General features: G+C 37.3%; 1 protein-coding gene across 1 annotated transcript in view; it reads right to left on the reverse strand.

The window, feature by feature from the left end:
- Positions 1-326: 326 nt before the first annotated feature.
- Positions 327-19,786, reverse strand: part of Abca13 (ATP binding cassette subfamily A member 13) — a 422,085-nt gene continuing 402,625 nt past the window's right edge. The window contains exons 60-62 of the mRNA XM_078039756.1: positions 4,065-4,170; positions 2,683-2,820; positions 327-2,016 (exon numbers count right to left, since the gene is read on the reverse strand). Of these exons, the coding sequence (XP_077895882.1) occupies positions 1,921-2,016; positions 2,683-2,820; positions 4,065-4,170 (340 nt within the window). The 3' untranslated portion in view covers positions 327-1,920. The remainder of the gene's footprint in view (positions 2,017-2,682; positions 2,821-4,064; positions 4,171-19,786) is intronic.

Here is a 19,786-nt window from a genome sequence, read left to right on the forward strand (position 1 = left end):
AGCATAAGATTTGACCTTTGTGTCCAGTCTTCTGGGATGTGGAGTTTTAGCATGTTGGGTTTCTTTTTCTTCCTGTTTATTGTTCAAAAGCATACCTTGAAGCATAAACTGCAAGAATACAGCAATTCAAAGACCAGAAAAGAACCCCTAAGAGCAGAACATAGCAGAGCAAAACTCAATTAAATTTTAACCTTTCAAACTTTAAAAGATCTGGAGTAGTTCCATTTTCTTCTTACCTGAATTAAATTGGATCCCTAAAGACACAAATAAAGATGCAAGGAAATATATTGGCAAAAACACAATTACATTCCAAGAACCAGGCTAAATTACAGCACATCTCATTTATTCACTGCAGTATAAATATATCCGTGTTTCACAAATTGGTATTTATTGATTCAACAACAAAAAGAGATTACATCTTCCATTTTGACAATGAGACTATGTTAGAATTTGAGGGAAAAAAATCATAAAATCTTAACTGTAATTCTTTTAAGAGAGCATAATTCATGTGATACATGAGAATCAAAATCAGTTACATTAAAGCTACACATGATTGGCTTAATCTTTACCATTCAAAATTATGTCTAGTACAAAATGATATTCAGGAAAGACAAACTTAATTAAATCTCGCCGTAGTAAACAAATGTCACAATGTCTTTTTCTTCTATCACAAGCTACTAGTACTCAATGATAGTGCCGGATAGGGTCAAATTTTATAATAAAGTTAATGTGGTCTTTCACTGAGGTTTTAGAAAAATGCTGTTAGAGAAATGTTCAAAAATATTTCACTTGGAAACATTTTCAGTAGCAGATATATTAATTTTGTATACTTTATTAAGTATAAGATATAAATTGTCATATTAATAGAGGTTTTGAAAGCCACATCTTGAGGATAAAAATTCTGAGAATGACATATCTTTTAAAAAATATTTAAAATATATTTTAAAACCAATATTGAATTACTACATCCTGTATTGACTTTACCTTTATACTTAGGAAGAAACTAGATATCTCCTTTGTTCTCAAAGTGGGATATCTTTGTTCAAACTCAGATTGCTGGGCTCCAGGCCCAGGGTTTGAGGTTCATCAGCTCTGAAATTGGGCCTGAGAATTACAATGCTCCCAGAGTAAGCCAATGCACCTAATATGGGAACTACCACCTTTTGAAAACATCATTGGCTTAGAATAACAAAGAAATAATTCTTCCAAATTATGAAAAAAAATCCACATTCTATTTCTTGTTATATCCCTATTATAATTACAATCTGGTAAAACTGTTATAAATGACACAGAACAACTAATTTGATTTCTTTAATTTTGCTTATGGGTTCACCAAAAATGCTCTGCAACTCCTATTTCTAAAGCATATTTTATATAAAAATAATGGGCAATTTTATCATCTTATGCCATATACCATACAGTTTTAGGAAAAGTTTGCATTTAAATCATTGAGTTTTGATTTTAAAATATGTAACCACATCAATCAAAAGACAGTCCTTGATACTATTTCCTATATAAATAAGTTAGAAAATTTTACCCCCCAATGGTTCTTGGGGGAAAAGTCACAGTTTCCTTAAGAGAAAAATGAGACATTTGGCATGGACAGTCAGGGACAGTCTTTCAGCCCTGGAGTGTCTCAGCTTGGACTCTGTTAATTCATTCCCGCCTTTGTCACAAAGAAGCTGGTGACCACCCGATGTGGAAAAAGAGTCAATGTGTTGGAGGAACCAACCCAGAAGTCCATGGAAAAAGTGACCTTTCAGTTTGCTGATTATGAATAAACAGAGAGTTTCCAAACAGACAGTGACAGAGAGAATAACTTGACTGCCTGGAGCATGTCTTTCAGCCCTCAGCTGTGCATGTGTGTTTGATCCTTGAATATTAGTTATATTGAAAGTCAAGGGATTATTCCTTTTTTGGTTAAATAGAGAGATGATAGGGGCGGTGACAGTCAGTGGATAGATCAAGAGTAGAGGGTGGAGTCCGTTGCTGTTCAGTAGCAAAATTAATAAATACCTGAAAGAAATAATGAAAATAATTGCTTATTTGTAAGTACAGTCTGTCTCTGGATTTCACCTATCAGAAGGGGAGAGAATGTCTCAGAAGACTGCCAAAACCGCCCCCAAATCTCTCAATCAGATAGCCATGCCATCCTCTCCTTCATCACCCTAAACATACAAATCCATTCAGGATTCAACTCTGGGAATGACAAATATTTCTGGGTGCTTAATGAATTACCTGGAAATTCTCAATACCTTAAGTGTGGTTTCAGAAAGAAGTTGTGATATAATTTTACATTTCTAGCACTCTTAGTCAACCAAGCACTTTTTGTTTCCCTTTTGTTAGTTATCATTCAGTTATAGTAGGGTCCAATTAATCTTTTAGAGACTGGGTAACGTGGGGAAGAGAAGGTTAATAGTTTATGATTTGACTTACTGCATGTCCATTGTAATTATAAACAGATTGAAGTCCTAGGAATGTACACCTTGAGTGGGGGGCACATGGAAAACAAAGCTTCTAATGCTCACCATCCTTATTAGAATTTTGTAAGAGTGAACAAGGTTAATTAAAAGAAATGTTGAGCTGGAGAAGTAATCTGACAAAATTTTTAAATTTCCTAGATGTGGTATGCCTGATGAGCATATCAAAATGCAACTTGCTGACTCATTCAAGGTACTATACCTGGTCCAGAGTGGTCTGATTAATAGAATAATGCTTGATGTTCAAGAAGGTCTTCTTGTCCTCTAGAACTTTGAACAAATCAGCCAAGCATCCCCATCTTTTTGGCACATGATACTCCAATAAATTAAGGCGCTGTCCCTAAGATCCCAAAATTAGAAAGTGTCATATGACAGGCAATCATTAAACAAAATTGATCACATTGCATTGAATCTCCAACTACACTCAGATATGTTTTTTTTTAAATCAAGTGACACACATCAGTACGAATGAGCTAGTTAGCTTCACTTTGTGAGCCTCTAATGAATATTTATTGATGACAATTTACCAGGAGGCATATTTGATAAATGTCATTCACTTGGGTTGAATTGCTGTTCTGCCCCTGCTTTGACCCCCACTTTGCCATAAGCACAGGAAGGACCTCTTTAAAGAGTCAGAAGTTGCCTACAGATATTACAGAAGTAAGAAGTTAATGTGGCATAATAGAGGTATCTGGAAGTGCCCTGAACTTCACTTCAGGACATGTGCTTATTAGCTCTCAGAGGCCCTCTCCACTAGCTGAGCAACTCTTGGCTTGATATCTAACTGCTCTGATCCTGTTTTCATGTATGCCAAGGAAGCCTGTGACAGCTATATTATAGGGCTGTTCAGAGTGGTACTAGAGCATGAATGGTAATGTTTTACACAGCAGGCTTCTTCCTTCCACCAAATGCTTGTTGTTGGAATAAGTAGGTAAGACCTATATTTTATGGACATGTTAGAAGTGATGATAACTTAGGATTACAGATTTCCAAAAGAATTGTAGACAGTATTTCTAAAAATTTAATGTGCATAAAAATCATCTGGTCATATGTTTAAAATGCAGATTCAGGTTCAGTAGGTTGGAACCTGAGATTCTGCATACCTAAATAGTTCCCAGGTAATGAAAATGCTGATGGTCCAGGGGACCACACTTAATTATATCAAGTTAAAAGAGGATTATGATCTCAACCACGGGGTTCTTCTTATGAAATAATACTGAAATCACAACAGATATAAATCTACTACAAATATAGGGAAGAAATTAATTTTTGCTACCTTCAAACTGAACAATATAAACTATGCAATAGAGTTGTGCCCACTGGTTAGAGGGGTGAATATATAATTTTAATCTTCTCTGTGAAATCCAACAAGAGACCAAGCAGGTTTCACTCCTCAGAGTGGCCAGGCAGTATAAGCTATCCATGCTACTTTGGGTAGTAAAACATGGACAATATTCACATGAGGCCAAGATAACAGGGAGTAAGTTTATCATGACAGTGTAGAATAAAAACAGAAAAAAATACAAATGCATTTCAAAGGTATTTTCAGATAAAAACAAAGACAATGCAGAATATTAGTCCTACCTTAAACTGAATTCCTGGAAAATGGAGCTTTAAGCAATCAGAAATAGTGCTTGGTTGATTTGCTTCCTCACACAGCCAAACTTTGACAGTGTAACCATCGCCAAACCTGAGAGTTGAATAAAATTAAAATATGGTTATTATTAGACATATATATATTCTACATTGACCTAGGATGGGGAAATTCAAAGTCCATTTTCATAGAGAGTTAGAAAAAAAAAGCCACTCTTCCAAATGGTTGAGATATTTTGGATTCTCAAAAATTTAATATAGATAAATGAATTGTAAGCCAGTTACACATTTACTGTCATCCATTTATATTGACACAGACACTGATTTAACTTAAAAAAAAAATCAGTAAGTCCTGGAATCAACCCCTACTCAATAAAGAGGGAAGGTGAAAATGCAAACCATGAAAGCAAAGTGCTGAGTTAGAGGATATCAGAGGCTGGGCTGGGAACTAGCCCTGAGAAGCATTATTGCTGGCCTTATTGCTTCAAGGTCTGTAATGATTAGAATGTGGCTGAGAGAAGATGAAAGGGAATGCATAAGTAATTTATCCAGGCACTTTTTTTGTCTGTTATGTAAAAGAATTCTCCCAATAGAATTTCAACCCAGGCACTGATTCTAACATTGCAGAGCTAAGGATGGTATTTCCACTGGTGCCTGAGTAATAACCCAAGGTTGTAAGTCATACCTGGAGTGATCTCAAATAGCGGTCTCTAAGAATGTAAGGGGCTTTCAAAATCTTTGTGCTATTCTACTACCTCATCCCAGATTCCTAGAACCATGTTGGGCACATTAGAGCATCAGAATAAAGATTCCTTCAATAAACAAGTACTTGAAAGAACTATTATGACTTTTCTGTTTTGTTCACTGATACATTAATTTCAAGTATCAGACACAGTACTAGCACTTACTACCTAGCACAATACCTAGCACTGATAGATATTAATTTAGTGAATGAATGAATGAAAAAAAAAATGGCCTGCCCCAAATCTTACAATAACCATTTACTTACCAAACATTTTCTGGGGAAATGTATTGCATTTACATAAAGTTTCCCTAAGTAAGGTTGACCACATGCACTTATTATAGTTTTATCATTTTTTTAAGTCTATGTAAAGTGAAATCAAATTCCCCAGACAGTGTTTGGAACTGAGAATGGATCACCCTTAAGGGCACCCTCAGAGCTCCTTACCTGGGTTCTATTTTCCTATTTTCTATCTTGATTTCATGTTGTCAGTCATCATCCCCTGAGGTCTGTACATGGCCTTAACAATCTCCAACCTTTAAAATTATGATTTGCAGTCTACAAATGGCCGAGAGATTTTTGAGAACCTTGATAAATATACATGAAAGACTATAGAAATGCCTCTGCCTAACACATCTATTTATCTATCTCCAGGAATGTTTAGGGGCCAATACACTGTGTCAAGTACATGAGATGTGTGCTCAGTGGCCGTTCCTCTTTTGCTCTACAGTGTCAGAGGCTGTGTTGCTAATTAACACGGATCATCCTGTTCGTCTTCTCCAAAGCCTCTACAGTGGGTTTATATTTCAGTGCTTCATATAAGGAAGGGGCTTCCCGAGATGAAGTGCCGAGTGGCTGGAGCTTTGCAACTCCTCCTTGGAGGGCACTATGGTGTGTCTGGGTACAACGTGGACTCCTGGGTGGAGTGTTTGTGGCTGGGGATGTGTTTCTGATCTTGTGATTCTTCATATCTTGATAATGAGATGTAATGTAGAATCTGCACTGTGGATGCTGGGTCACAGGAGCCTGGGTTTAAATCCAGCTCCACCACATGCAAAATTTGTGACCCTAGAAAGTCAGGGAAACTTTCTAACCTTGGTAACCTCAGATAGAAAATAAAGCTAGTAATAATAGCTACCTGACAAGGTTGTTAGAAGACAGAACGAATTAATCCTTGTGAATCATTTGGAAGGACATTTGGCACTGCATTAATAGGTAAATAAATAAGTTTTAATATTTAGTTTCTGGGCTGGAAATTGCCAAAATAGAAGCACATTCTATTTGGTGTGAGGAAGCACACAATGCATTTGGGAGACTTTGATGAAAGCAGATGAAATGATAGAACATGAGTTGGAAGCTCCACATGTAATACAACAGTGTGAGTCACTCATATTCTTTTTCACCATTAATAGAAATTGTAGGGATTGGGGATGTAGATCGGTGGTAGAGCTCCCACCTAGCATGTGAAAGGCCCTGGGTTCAAGCCCCAGAACTGAGGGAGAGAGAGAGAGAGAGGCAGGTAGAGAGGTAGAGAAGAGAGAGAGAGGAAGAAGTAGTAGTACTAGTAGTTGTTGTGGCCCTATGAATGTATTTTTTAATGTATTTTGAAAAATTAATGCAAAATCCCAATAATTCTCTAACATTCTCTATAATCATATATGCATAATATTTAAAATTCCTTCAAAACTGTTTCATGTGAACTAAAACACTTCAATCTTTACTATCGAGAATCCAAATTACACAAAAATAAGACGTTCTTAAGAAAAAAAAAAGAAATCAAGAGAAAATATTCCTGAAATAGGTTGCAAATTTCTCAGGATTTCTCCAGAACAGTTGACAGAACTTTTGGACATCAAATCATAAAACCACGGCATATTCAACCATTAATATTTGTAGATTATTAAATTAATTTATGATTTAAGTACCTAATTTATATAAGTTTTCTTTCTGCCTACAATCTACATATTCATGTCAATGATCTAAATTCTTTGACAAATTCAATTCAATTTTCAGAGAGTAAAAGCTCTCAAAGTACACAATGAGTCATTTGTTGATGTATTCACTCATTGATCTAATGTTTCAATGTGTCTACATTAGTTGTACAGTCAGTGCTTAGATAAAGGTAAATAAATAGCAATAAATGCAGATGAAGATGCTTAAGGAGAAAAATCTACAAATTTTCATGATACAATGTTTTGATATCACAAGCATTACTTGTACTATATATAATAAAGGCTGAAATAGAAACCTGAGAAACATAGAAGCATAATATCAGACACACACACACACACACACACACACACACACGTATTTTAAAAGCCAGACACTTCAAAAGCACAGTGAGAGGAGCTGATAATGCAGCTGAAATGACATTCTTGAAAAATCAATTGTCTAGTTATATCAGGAATCGGTGAAGGTTTATATTCCTTGGCTTAAAACTCTAGTTACTAATATACTTCCCCCCAAAATCAGAAGTCAAAGATTACTGATAAATATGTTTATGTCAGCCTCAACCATTAAAAATATCTCTACAAAGAATTTGTGGTGATGATAAAAATGCCTATCATGTTATATTAAGTATAAAGTTCAAAACAGAAAATTACTGACTCAGTATCATTCCAGGTATATAAATGTATGCCTAAAAATTCAGACTCAAATGAAATTCTAGGATGCTATCTAGAAAAGAGGAATGTCAGTATGACTGCTGATTATCTCTTTACCCTCTTCTGAATTCTAAAATAAGGAACACATACAACTAGCATACTACAGTGGTACAGTGATGCTAATGTTCATAGCAGCTGAATTCACAATAGCTAAACTATGGAACCAACCTAGGTGTCCTTCAATAGATGAATGGATAAAGAAAATGTGATATATACATAATATATATTATATATTAATATTATATCATACATTATACATAATGTATAGTTCTCCGAGAGGACTGCGCTGGTATAGATAGATGAAAGACTCAGGAGAGACAGCTGAGGACAAGAGCTCTGCCATGCATCTGCTGAGAGTGAGACATCAAGCCCAGGTTATCCCATGTAATCCTCCAGGATTTTGATGTCACTATCTATATTTCTATTTTCAGACACGAAATGGAATCTCATGAGGTCCGAGAACTTACTCAGTTCGTGCAACTCAAAGGTAATAGAGAGAGGCTCAATTCCAATGCTAATGAGCTGAACTCGAAGCTATAGCCTGTGGCATTTCTCATCTGAAGGTTCATGCTCATGCCCTCTTTATATTACCATCCATGATTTCATCAGTGAGTTCATCTTATGCTTTGCAACAACCTGTGTGCTTCTCACAGCAGATGTCAGCTCCTCTTTATGAAACGTAAAATTCTGGGACCCAAAGAGGTTGGTAAGGTTTTCACTGTCACTCAGCTTATTACCTGGCAGAGTTGGGAATGACTGATGCTCACTCCTTAGGACTTATTTTCATCAATGCTGCCTTTATAATTTCAACTTATTGTATAAGTTTAATTTGGAAAAGTTTTTAATCATAGTATATGCAGATAAGAGTGACTGGGAGGATTATAGATCCAAGGTATTAACATAAAAAGCCTCTGACAAATAACAAATAATAATGAAAACAAAAGTGTCTGGCAGCTGGCACCAGCATTCCTCTTGGGGAAGAAATCATCTTCGAAAAGAACTTCAATAAGCTTCTGAATTCACAGACAAGATCATATGGATGGACGTGCTACACTGTACCAAAAAAAAAAAAAAAGAAAGAAAGAAAGCAAGCTTGAGCCATGATGACATACATCTCTTCATGAAGGTTTTTCTTTGCAGCCAGAAGTGTCACATCCTTAAATGATATCCCCAGCCATAGGTAAGAATGATTAAAACTGTCACCAGGAAAGGTCATAAGACCTTCTCCAAACTCAGGAGGTCATGCCAGCTTTAAGACTGAAAGCCTTTGACTCAAAAGTTCAACCCCTCAGCTCCACCCACAAGCTGTTGGGGACGTAACTGCTCCCTTCCCCTCTGACTTCACATCCAAGATCATTCTTTATGCCACCCACACCAGACTTCCATTCCTCATCCATCCAGATCATTTGTTCAGTGCTCAGTTGGGAAAGGCCCTGAGGGAGGCCTCTTCCTTGGAGTTGTGGTTGCCTGTGTAGCCAGGCGAGTGCAGCCTCCTCCGAGTCACCAGCTGCTATGGTTTAGTAAAAGAACACGGGCCCCACAATGAATATGCTACAAAACAGCACAATTTCTTAAAGTAAACAAGTCAAATGCCTGATCATCCTGAATGATGAGACCCAGAGATTCTTCTACCACTGACCCCGACACCCCTATGGGTGTCCAGTTCATATGTGATAAAGTAATGGGTGGATTTAATTCTGTGTTCAGAGTTTGGTGTAATAGGAACAATATTTTTTTTCTTAAGAGCAGCAAAATGTATACTCTTTTTTTTTTTTTTTAAGAATAATCAAAAGGGACCATTTGAAATCATGGGGCAACAGTCAAATCAGCTGGACAGGAAACAAAGGGTACTCATCTCTAGCATCATTCCATTCCCACCCACCACACAAGCAAGTAGAGCATTGTGTCTTCACACAACAGCTGTAAGATTCACTTGGTCTCTTTATATTTTGTGTATGTATGTGGTCTTTAAACATTTTCCTTCATTTTAGAAATACCCTAGAATTGAGATAGACAAAAGATACCTTTTAAAGCTGACAATATTACGAGGGTGATTTTCTATATTTTCCCATCTTGACAACTAGGCATTTCTTCTGTTTTTCTTGCTTTCACTTTTAAAGACAAAGTTGGCATATAACTATAATGATTATCCATGAAGTTGAAATCCTGACACTATGATATCCCTCCTGACTAACAACAGACAAAACTTGCTCAGAACGTGGAGAATTTCCTCAAGTTTCCTTACTGTTGAAATAGATCATGTGATTTTCTGTTAACAATAGCAAAACAGAGCCTCATGCATTTGTACCACTCCTTGTGCATAAAAGTGGGAGTTCGTAATATACTAAAAAATGATTTCAAGACTCGAGCTGGTTCACTATTGTAGGAAGCCTCTTAAGCCATCTGAGAACAAACAAAAGGAGCTCCAGTGGTCTTATTCTTTAGGAATCCATGCACAATCCCCACAGAAGCTTAGTAAGAGAACACAGGCCCCACAGTGAATATGCTACAAAAGAGCACAATTTCTTAAAGTAAACAGGTCAAATGCCTGATCATCAAAGGCAACGGCATTTCCGGGATCCGAGTGTGCTCCCATTCTGGATGACACACACACAAGAGGACAAGAGGATTTAGGAATAGGAAGTGTTTCTTGTTAGCTACCTCAAGTCCTTTCAAATCAGATGTGAACAGCAGCCACTAAACTATTGTTCTCACACTGCAGTAACTCTGGAGAGGCAATGGGATCTAAAGTAGTCAATCTCGTCCTGATTTCTTCTCTGAACCCATGAATGTCATTATGAATTCACCCCATGGAAGAAACCATGGCAATCCACTTTCTAGCTTGATGAGTGCTGCCCGTGGAGAAGCTCAAAGTACTTTATGAGCGAGAGCGGAGAAGGAAAACACCATCATGGAAATGAGGAACCTTCCAAGCCAGCACACCTGCTCAGCCGCCATCTGTGCAGAGATGGAAGCTCTGCAAGGTATTTCCATGAGGGAGGGGCATGTTCTGTGACATGCACATAATAAGCAAAGACTTTATTCTGTTTCATAGTCATTTAAAGCTTTTGTAAGGACATGGTCTTTCTGGAAGATTGTATTAAAACTTTTTAACTTGGCTTTCAGAGGTTTCACAAAAATCTATGGATTCAAGTCAGATTCCATGTAATATGATTTATATTTTAAACCCCTTTTAAAAAATAATGCAATAATAAAAATACATACTTGTTTAGGCAGAAAAGAATGGCTTTAAGGAGTAGCCTTACTCCTGTTGTTGAGGAGAGATTTTGATAAGCTACACTCTGGTTAAAAGGCTCTGGGCTTAAATGGGGTAGGAACATTTGAGCTGGCTCTCAGGTCAAGAATTATATATGGGCAGCCAGGAAAGCTGAAAGGAAAGCAGCAAAGAATCAGGGTGGGGTCAGGTGAATGGAAAATACAGAGCTTGCCAATTTCTTCCTTCTTTCAACCCACATTCAAAGCCACCAGAAAATTACTAAATTCACAGAATTATTTAGAAAAATGCATGTGCAGATGCATAACTTGACTGGCAGGGCTCCCCGGGCCAGGCAGTACACATTCAGGTGGAACCATGCAGGTAAGAAAGAGAGCAAGACACACAGACCAGCACACCAGGAACTCAGAGCCCTTGAGCCAAGTCCTGGACTCTTACTGGCATGAAATCAGGCATGTTTTCCTAAATCTACCATGTGCAGGAAAGACCCTTGTGATAGCTGAGGTAGAAAAATAAATCATTAAAGTGGATCATTATTCTGGATCCCTCCAAATAGTAATTAAAATTTAGAGCAACTACAACAGGGAAAAAATCAGCTTTTCTACACTATGGTGTGTGAATGTGTAAACTAAAAGCAACTAACTCCTTACAAACAATTGTGTAGGAGTGATTTCTTGGACAAAGTATGGTCAAAAGATTGGTCCTTTTTCTTAAACAATGTCATTTAATCTTTCAAATGTACCTTGGTAGGTAATAAACTATAAATGCTTATAATAATGAGAAAAAAGCAGGGGCCATTAGAAACTAGACATTTAAAGTGGTATCAGAAGCAATGGACCTGAGCACAGTCTCTTTGGGTGCAGGTATAAAACTAGCATGAAATGAATATAAATAGATGTTTTCAACAGATATGGCTAGACTTGCAGAACTGTGAGGAACTCTGCAGATCAATTCCCCCAGGAGACTGGTAAACATTATAAAATAGTGAGCATTTAAAAATCTGTTAAAAATAATCTTTTAAAATGTTTTTATCAGTGTATTATAAACTATAACTACAATATTATATAGTTATACTATATATTATATATTACATTGTAACTACTATCATGCATGTTAGTGCATTGTAGTTACACTATAATTGCGGTTCATTTTGACATAATCATACATGCATGGAACATAATTTACTCCACTTCAGTCCCTAGTGGTTCTTTTTGCCCACCCCCTTCCCTCCCCTGGCTCACTTCCTCTACTGTATTGGTCTTCCTTATATTCCTTTATAGTTTTTTTTTTAATTGGTGCTTTAGAGCTGTACATAAGGGGGAGTTCACTGTGGCATATTCCACATCTACATAGCATTCACACACAGCAAGAGAAAGAAATGTTTTGTTTTCTTTTGTTTTGTTTTTAAAAAATCCACTAAAACTGAGTAGATGGCAATAGGCTGTGGCATCTGAAACAAGACCTTCAACCTCCTTCCAACCTCCCAGCTTAGAGAAATAGAAACTCCTCTCCACACTGGTGTATCCAAGAACACAGGAATCCCTCTTCCCTTCCTCCCACCCAGTGGGCTGTCTTCCCAGAGGAGCATGGGTGATGATACTTCCCTTTGTCCACCCAGCTTCACCTCATGAGCTACAGTCTTAAATTAGATAAGGAATGCTGAGAATACTGGAAAAAGCAAGCTGAGAAAATCTGAAGCTGCACACCTCCCCTCTCCAATATATACATACTCAGCTCCCAGTATGGGGATGTCCTAAAGAAACATGGCATTGTCCCCCTTCCTTCTCCCAGAGATGTGGTTTGGATATTTTGCCTTGAAAGAGAAACCAGATATAAAACAGATAATCCCTTAGCCACATTAGGGCATCTACAAAACCCCACAGGACACATAATACTTCATGGTGGAAACCTGGATGCAGCTATCACCACTGTTGCCCCAAGCTGTGTTTTCACTTCCTGTGCTCTGGAAAAAGTTAAATGAAAGGTGCCAGAAATAGACAATTTGCAAGTTTTAAATAACTTGCATCATACTATAAACTTAGAGCTATTGATATCACTGTTATTGTTGTTAATCTCTTACTGTGCCTGACATGAATTAAGCATGATCATAGGTGTATATGTGTATAGAAAACATACTACAATAGTTTTCAGTTCTGTGATTTCATACACTCCCTGGGTATCTTGAAATATGCCCCCACCACACACAGCTAAGGGTGGATGACTCTACCTTCTGGTAGGATGTCTACTCTTAGAACTTCTGTTCAGCCTTGTTCTAGATGGGGCAATTATGCCAGAAAACAACAACAACAAAAAGACAAATAAATAAAAGTCATTCAGACTCAAAAATGGAAATAAAACTGCCTCTGCTCACCAATGACATGATTGCCTACATAGAAAATCCCAAAGAATACACTAAAACCTTAAAAACTAATAGCAAATTCAGCAAGGTTGTAATATACACAATTAAAACTCAAAAATGAACTACTGTATTTTTATGTACTTGCAATGAATAATCCAAAAAATGAAATTGAGGAAAATATTCTTTTTCTAGCAACATAAATTAAACAAAATATTTTAGATTAAATTTAATAAGAAATGCATACAACTTATACTCTAAATTAATAAAAAGACTTTTCAAAAGAAATTAAAGATCATCTAAGCAAACAAACATCCCAGGTTCATGAATTGGAAGACTTAATATTATTGAGATGGCATGCTCTCCAAATTGACCCACAGATACGGTTCTTATCAGAATCCCTGTTGACTTTGTTATAGGAATTGACAAGCTGATTTTAAAATTCATATGGAACATCAAGGGACCCAGAATGGCCAAAACAATTTGTAAAATAATAAAGTTGGAGAATTCTCCTGATTTCAAATCTTACTACAAATCAACAGTGCTCAAGACAGAGTAGTACAGGAAACAGGAGCCACATGTAGGTCAAGAGGTTAGAACTAAAAGTCCAGAATTAAACCCTAGGGTCTATGATCAATTGGATTTTGCAAGGGTGCCAAGACCATTCAATGGGGAAAAATTAAGTTTTTCAATAGATGTTTCTGGGAAGACTAAATAGTTATGTGTAAAAGAATGAAGTTTGGCCTGAACCTTACATGTAATCAACAAAAAATAAATAAATAACTCAAAATTAATCAAAGACCTAAGGGAAGTGATAAAACCATAAAACTTTCAGAAGAAAATGTAAGGGAAAATCTTCATGACCTTGGATTTGGCAAAGGATTATCAAATATAACATCAAAAATGTAAAGGAAAGAAAAATATAAATTAACTAGGTTTCATCAAAATTAAAAATATTTGTGCTTTAAAACACACTATCTAAAATGTGAAAAGAAAACTCACAGAATGGAAACGTAACTGATAAGGGATACTATATTTAAAATAAATATAAACAAAGTTATACTTATATAAATAAAAATATAAACTAACAATATATTTACAGTTATATTTTAAGTATATTTATATTCTTATTAGCCTTATTTATGTAGCCTTTAAATTGTATTATATTTATATTGTCATTCAACTCAATAATAAAAAGATAAATAACACAATATAAAAATGATGAAGTATCTGAATAATCATTTCATCAAAGACTATACACATGGTAATACACATGCACATAAAAAGATGTTCAACATTAGTTGTCAGAAAAATGCAAATCAAAACCACATTATAATCCCACGTCACACCCACTAGGATAGCTAAATTAAAAATTTAGATTAAAAACAAGTGATAGCAAGGATGTAGAGAAGCTAAAGCACTCAATCACAGATGATGGAAATGTAAAAATGATGCAGCTGATTTGAAGAATGTTCTAGCAGCTCTTCATAGGCTCCCCACAGGACCCAGCAAGCTCACTCCAGCTATACACTCAAGAAAATGAAAAATCTACATCCACACAAAAAGTTGTACGAGAATGTTAATAGCAGAAATATTCACAATAGTCAGATGTCCACTCAAGGATAAATAAAACAGGTAAAAGACAAAATACTGATCCATATTAAAATACAGATGCACCTTAAAATACCATGTTTAATGAAAGCAGTCATTCTCATAATATCACATACATATGATTCCTTTTATATGAAATGTCAACAAGAGACAAATCTCTAATGCCAGAAAACAGATTTGCGTTAGCTTGGAGCTGAAGGAAATGGGAAAACAGAAGAATCAGAGCCAAAGAGACAGCATTTGCTTTTAACATAGTGAAAATGTTATAAAATTGACTTTAGGGGCAGGTGTACATATTTGTCAATATATTAAAAACCACAAAAGTATATACTTTACATAGACAAATTACACAACCTATGAAATACATCACAATAAAGCTATTAAAAACAAAGAACACGTCCAAGATTTTTAAAAATAGATTATAAAATTTTTGGAGATTGGTAGGTTGTAAATATGGTCCTAAGTCTTTACTGCTTCTGACACCCATGCCCTTCACATGTAACCATGGGGTGCTTTTCCACTTGGATATGCCCCCCTACCTACTCTTCTTGGGAGGGCTAGCCATGACATGATATGGCTGAAGGGATATGAGCAGGTACGATATCACTAGCCGCATTAACCACCCTTATGCCCCTTAGCCTGTTAATTCTTGTGCCTCAGTCTTGCAGACCCTGATCCCAGAAGGAGAATAAGAGAAGGCTGCAGAGCCACAGTCCAGCCATGCCTAGCCTGGGCCAGCTAATCTTCAGAAAACCTGCTGTGCTTGAGGGTAAATTATGAACTTTGCAACATTTTTGTAACAAATGCTAGAGGATGCACAGGTTGGATTTTTTTATGACTTCATTAAAATGAAACAAAAACTGGTGAAATGTTTTTAAACTAAGAAACAAAGAAATGTCGAGGACCCATGCATTTTCACACATATAAATTATAGCCTTGATTGTCTGTATCCAAAGTAACATCTCCCAGATCCCAACTCTGATTCATTTTAAACCTGAAATGCATGTGTGACCTAATAGGAATCCATTTATTCTGCTGAGTTTTTCTGTGCTTAGATTTTATCAGAAATCATAATCCTGTAGGGTACAGTTGAGTGTCAGACTGCACATTTTGCTGTCTGTGTTGCACATTAATTCCTGGCAGGCCAGGGTGCATCCATGCAGAATCTGGCTTTCCCAACAGAGAAGGTGGCAGCAAAATATTGCCAAGGCCATGGCAGCAATTAGGCCTGAATCACACACCTGATAGTTTCTGTTAATGGAGATGCTGCATATAGAAAGACAGAGAGCCCTGCTTCTAAAAGCAGCAAATAACAGTGAATAATGCAGACTATTTGGAGAGAAAGCAGTCTCCATCCTGTCTAGAGATAAATGAATAGAAGTCCTTACTGAAGGGGTCAATTATGGTTAGTAGAAGTAGATGTTTACCAAGCTGGACAGATCCCAAATACTCCCTGTAGCCAAGTCCTGTTGCTCTTTTACACTCTAGCCATAGCAACCTGGCAGGAATTGTCACCAAGCAAATGCCTGTCATGTGCTAGGAATGTGACAGTCATCATTCATGTTAAGCAGTCACTCATCAAGTACTTGGAGTATGTGTGATATACTAGGTACTTCCCTAAATGTTAGTGAACAGAAGTAAAAAAAAAAAAAAAAACATAAGCCCACCTTCAAGCACTTTCTAGTCTATTGAATCCCTTTGGGAAGAGAATAACAGGTTAACAAATGAACTTCATATTTAGCATGTGAGAGAGAGCTCAGTGGGTTTAGATTCATGAATGAGTGACAGAGAAGCCAAAATAGCAGGCTTGTTAGTAAATTTAACATCCAGAGTCAGAGTCAGACTGCCTCAGCTCTAGAATCTACACATGTGCATTCAAGTGAGAAGGAAGAAGGAAGGGCAGGGAAAAAAAAGTGTGATCCTCCCTTTAAATTCATGTCCTTCCAGGAGCAGACAGCTCTCCTTCTTATTATCTCTTTGGCCCCAGGAAGCTGTGAGGAAGGCTGGGAAATGCAGCATGATTTCCAGGCACGCAAGTTTCCAGCTAACATCTGGTTCTTTTGCTTCTAGAAAAGGGCAGAATGGATGCTGGAGACTTCTGGAAGGGTGAGAGTTTAGCACAGAGCTGAGGGAATGAGACAGCATTTCTCTTAGGAAAGAACTTACAGCAAAGGAAAGAAAAAGCCCAGCCCTGTCAGTTTGGGAACAAGACTGGTATATTCTCCCTTTCTCTTCAAAATACTATGAAACATTGTGCTATTGTTCCCATTGAAGAAAAAACAAACTCACCCTCAGAGATGTTAACTTTTTCAAAGTCATACAGGTAGTGAGTGAGGTTCTGACTTTTAGTCTCTTTTAGTTCATCAAATCGTACTGACTTTCAAAGAGGAGTCTGCCTGTGTTTGAAAGATGATGACCTGTTCTTTTCAGTAAACACAACAGGAAGCAAATTCAGCATGAAAACCTTGTGACTTTCATCATATAAGGATCCATCACCAGAAGCTCTGCTCTTCAATCAGCAGAGGTAAAGCCATTTGAGACTGCAACAGTGGTATGCAAAGACTAAGAAATCAAGTTTTAAACTGCTTCTTTCAATAACTCTGTATTTGGGGACCAACTGCCTAACTTTGTTAGGTCTTGGTTTCTCCATGGGAGAGTGGATAAAATGAGAGTTATGTTATGAGGACTGAATGTGATACTGCATTTAAGGCATTTGGTGAATGGTCTAAGTATGATTAAAATAAATGCAGTGGCATGGATCTGAGTTCCATTCACCTGATTTCAGCATTGCTAAACATTAGTTCAAAGCTGTGATGGATGTAGCTACTCCATCCCTGTGTCAACAAGAGGCAACAATGACCCCACCTTTGGGTTTTCTCTCCTGCCTCCCAAACCAAAGGCTGCTTCTTTCCTAGCCCCAGAACAATCAGTTGTAAAGTCCTCTTATTTTTTTTTCTGCAATGCCCCTTATACCAATGCCTGCTTCTCCGTGTGACCTGTCAGCAGGTGATTTTATCTTATTTAACTTTCAGCTAGAGCTCTAAAGTAAAAATAGTAGTTAAAAGGCTACCCTTTCTCTTCTTGCTTCCTCTTATTCTCTCAGTTTTGTGTTAGAGTCTATAAACAAGTCAGGATGGCGCTTGGCATTTTGCCAGAGGGAGTGGTTTGTGAAGTAACGCCAGGAGCCATTAAGTGTGGAGACTCCTTATTGGTTGACTGCTGTACCTAGTTTATGTTAATTAAGATAAGCTGTGTGGAATGTATATATACTCCTCCTGTCCTACAATAAACGGCTCCCACTCCTGCTGTATCAATGTACACAAGTTCCTCATCACCCCCCGGTTATTTTGCTGCAGCTGGACTGCGGCAGTTTTGTATCCTAGAGTTACAATCTCCCATTTTGGGGAGTTGATCCAAAAATTATCCTGAAATGAATGCCTCCATATTTGACCTCTGTTCCATTTGCAGTCAAGCCATTCCTAACGTAACTTATACTGTTTTTTTTTTCCCCCTGTGTTCTCTCTCTAATGCTATAATGGTTAATATGAACTGTAGCTTGGTTGGATTAAGAGATGTCTAACATTAGAGGCTCTTGGATTTATCATATGGATGTTTGTAGGAATGACTGGCATGTGGCACAGCAAACTGCAGGAGAGACCCATCCTAAATGTGGGTAGCATGGTCCAATAGGTGGGGGTCTATATGGAACACAAAGGCAGAAAAACACAGAAGGTGATGTAGAAGCATGCTTGATTGCTCTGGAGTAGGTGTTTCAATTGTTGCTGTCATCACCTGAGGACATCAGACTCCAGGTCCTCCACTCTTCCAAAGTGGACTCTGACCAACAGCTCCCTACAGAATTTTCCAGCCTTTGATTCTATACTGGGGCCATATCACTGGTACCTCTGGTTCTGAGGCTCCAGCTTCTTGTACTGAGTAGCTACTGGTCCCTCCAGTTCTCCAGCCTGCAGATGGCTAATGGGGAACTATCCAGCTTTTGGTCATGTGAGCCAATCTCATAAATAAACTATAACAATACACACACGCACACACATTGTTAGTTCTGTTGTTCTAGAGAACCCCAATACAAATACATCCACAGTGGACGTACGTACATTCTTGGTTTAAATGACTCATTGACCATGAAGCCACCCATGCCAAACCTTCCCCTAGAATGCTGAGTATGCATTTTTTCCTTTTCTATTTCTTACCTCATATATTTAAAGCCTTCTCAAATAGCAGTTCTGCTTTTTCTTATGTAATAGAGCAGTTGTCTTATTCACCATTTTGCATTCAGCACTGTCACTGTGCATTCAGTAGAATTTGCTGATTTAAATCGAGGCACATCACACAGCGTTAAGATCACTAGCATCTTAGAACAATTATCACCATACTGCCTTTATTCATGGATGTGTGTCAGCATGGCACTGCAGTGTGAACTATTTTGAGATCAGGAATCACATCTTTGTCATCTCTAAGAAGGGACTCTAATAAACATGTGTGAATGCACAGGAGCCATTGTGAGTTTAAGTACCTAATAAAAAAAAATTCATTCATTTATAACGGAAGTGGTCTCCACCACTTTTTTTTTCCCATCATCATTGTGGGTGAGAAGCAGTCTGCTTATTGTTAATGGAAAATACTAGTAACAAAAGCAGAGTGCTTCCCTTTGGTACGGTGACAGCTCTGGATGACATTGCTCATGATCTGAATTTCCAAGACCGGAAACATCCAACTGAAATACCCAGCATGAGAAGAGCAAGAGAACCAAGATCTCTTCCCAGGTAATTATGTTAGAACAACATTAATTTTGTTCATGCAACGTTATGTTGTGAAAACAAATCAGATGATGTATTACGCACATCAGTCAGAGTGAAAACTTGCCGGGGATATGGAGCTGAGCTAACGTCTCTGCCTCTCAATAAAACTACTTGTAGTAAAGAGAATTAATTCAGGGTTAGTGGTAGCAATTGAATTATATGATGCTTTAAAACAAAGTAAAATGCAGAAAAATATCACTCATATAATGTGGTAGCACATCACTCCCTAGTTCCAAATCATGGCAGAAATCATTACATGTGCCCATGTTCAAGCTTCCTCCCCCAT

The sequence above is a fragment of the Ictidomys tridecemlineatus genome, chromosome 2 (genome assembly GCF_052094955.1).
Source record: "Ictidomys tridecemlineatus isolate mIctTri1 chromosome 2, mIctTri1.hap1, whole genome shotgun sequence".
Taxonomy (NCBI): Eukaryota; Metazoa; Chordata; class Mammalia; order Rodentia; family Sciuridae; genus Ictidomys; species Ictidomys tridecemlineatus.